The sequence below is a fragment of the Ailuropoda melanoleuca genome, unplaced genomic scaffold (assembly GCF_002007445.2).
Source record: "Ailuropoda melanoleuca isolate Jingjing unplaced genomic scaffold, ASM200744v2 unplaced-scaffold63357, whole genome shotgun sequence".
In the NCBI taxonomy this organism is placed as follows: Eukaryota; Metazoa; Chordata; class Mammalia; order Carnivora; family Ursidae; genus Ailuropoda; species Ailuropoda melanoleuca.
The window spans coordinates 1-1107 of record NW_023237567.1 but is presented as its reverse complement, the minus strand read 5'-3'; the positions used below and the strand labels follow the sequence as shown (position 1 = coordinate 1107).

General features: G+C 56.3%; 1 protein-coding gene across 1 annotated transcript; it reads right to left on the bottom strand.

Moving 5' to 3' along the window:
- Positions 1–735: 735 nt before the first annotated feature.
- LOC117800088 (avidin-like) lies at positions 736–1059 on the bottom strand. The gene has a single exon (XM_034652620.1). It carries the CDS (start codon positions 1057–1059, stop codon positions 736–738), a length of 324 nt encoding a protein of 107 aa, XP_034508511.1.
- Between the last annotated feature and the right edge of the window lie 48 nt (positions 1060–1107).

Below are 1107 nucleotides of genomic sequence, written 5' to 3'. Positions count from 1 at the left end.
CTGGTGACGCACCTGTGCCTGGGCTCAGAGGCGGATCTACTGATAAACTAATGAAGCTTAAGCTTCAGGGGGCCCTGTCCCAGAGGGGCCCCCAGAAGTGACTTTAGTGTCCACTTACAAGGACACCCACTGTGCATCCAAAGCATGCAGGGAAAAAAGGTGCACAGGCAAGGGGTTGTGAAGGGGCCCCATAACTGCTGGTTGTGAAGGGCCCCCCATAAAATTATAAGCTTCAGGGCCCCCCAAATTCAGATCCACCACTGCCTGGGCTAGTGGGTGCTTTCAAGGGCTCCCTCTAAAGGCCACCTGCTGGGAGGCTGCGAGTAGAGCTAGCTGGGCTGTGTTCTGCTTGTGGGCTCCCTTGGATGGCTAGTTGAGTAGAATGCTGGACTAGATGGACCAAGGTTCCAGTCCAGCAGGGCATTTCTTATGGTCTTATGCTCAAATGGAAGGAAATGGCCATTACAACCAGAGAGGACTCCGGTTGTGGGAGAGGGAAGTGGGTCTGCCTGCAGCTCTAGAACATAGAATGGTTGAGCAAAGTCCTTGCTGGAGAAGGGGAGAAAGCTCTGCCTCATCAGATCGACCTGAAGAAGTTGGAATGCAGCAGAGGAGGACTTGCACGATGTCTCTTTTCCTTTTCAGCGAGGAAGAGAAAGAGGCGGCAGCAGCAGCAGCTGCAGAGACCTTCTTGCGGCTGATCCAGTTCTGGGGAAACGGCAGCAAACCTCCCCACTATATGCTGCGTTTGAAGGTGTTGGTGCCAACACTGGTGGCTTTCCAATTGTCGCCGGCCGAGTCCACCTTCTCTCGCAGGAGCCACGTGGTTTGCAGCACCTCCTCCCCGGTCTTGTCCACGAAGCTCTGTCCCACGAAGACAGACATGGAATCTGAGAAGGTCCAGGAGACTGTGAAGCCGAAGGTGGGTTGGCCCTTCCCCGTGGGGGCGTGCTGGACGCCGAACAGTGGCGAGATCTTGATGGGTTTTTCGGTGGCGGAGACGGCGGTCAGGTAGGTGCCGGAGAACTCGCCCTGAGCGTTGGGCAGCTCGAGGATCATCTTGGAGCCCAGGTCGTTCACCCAGCTTCCGGCCAAGGTGCTCTTCTG

Bases quoted from the DNA above. Each gene is read 5' to 3' on its own strand.
- LOC117800088 (XM_034652620.1), bottom strand. From the start codon at position 1,059: ATGATCCTCGAGCTGCCCAACGCTCAGGGCGAGTTCTCCGGCACCTAC.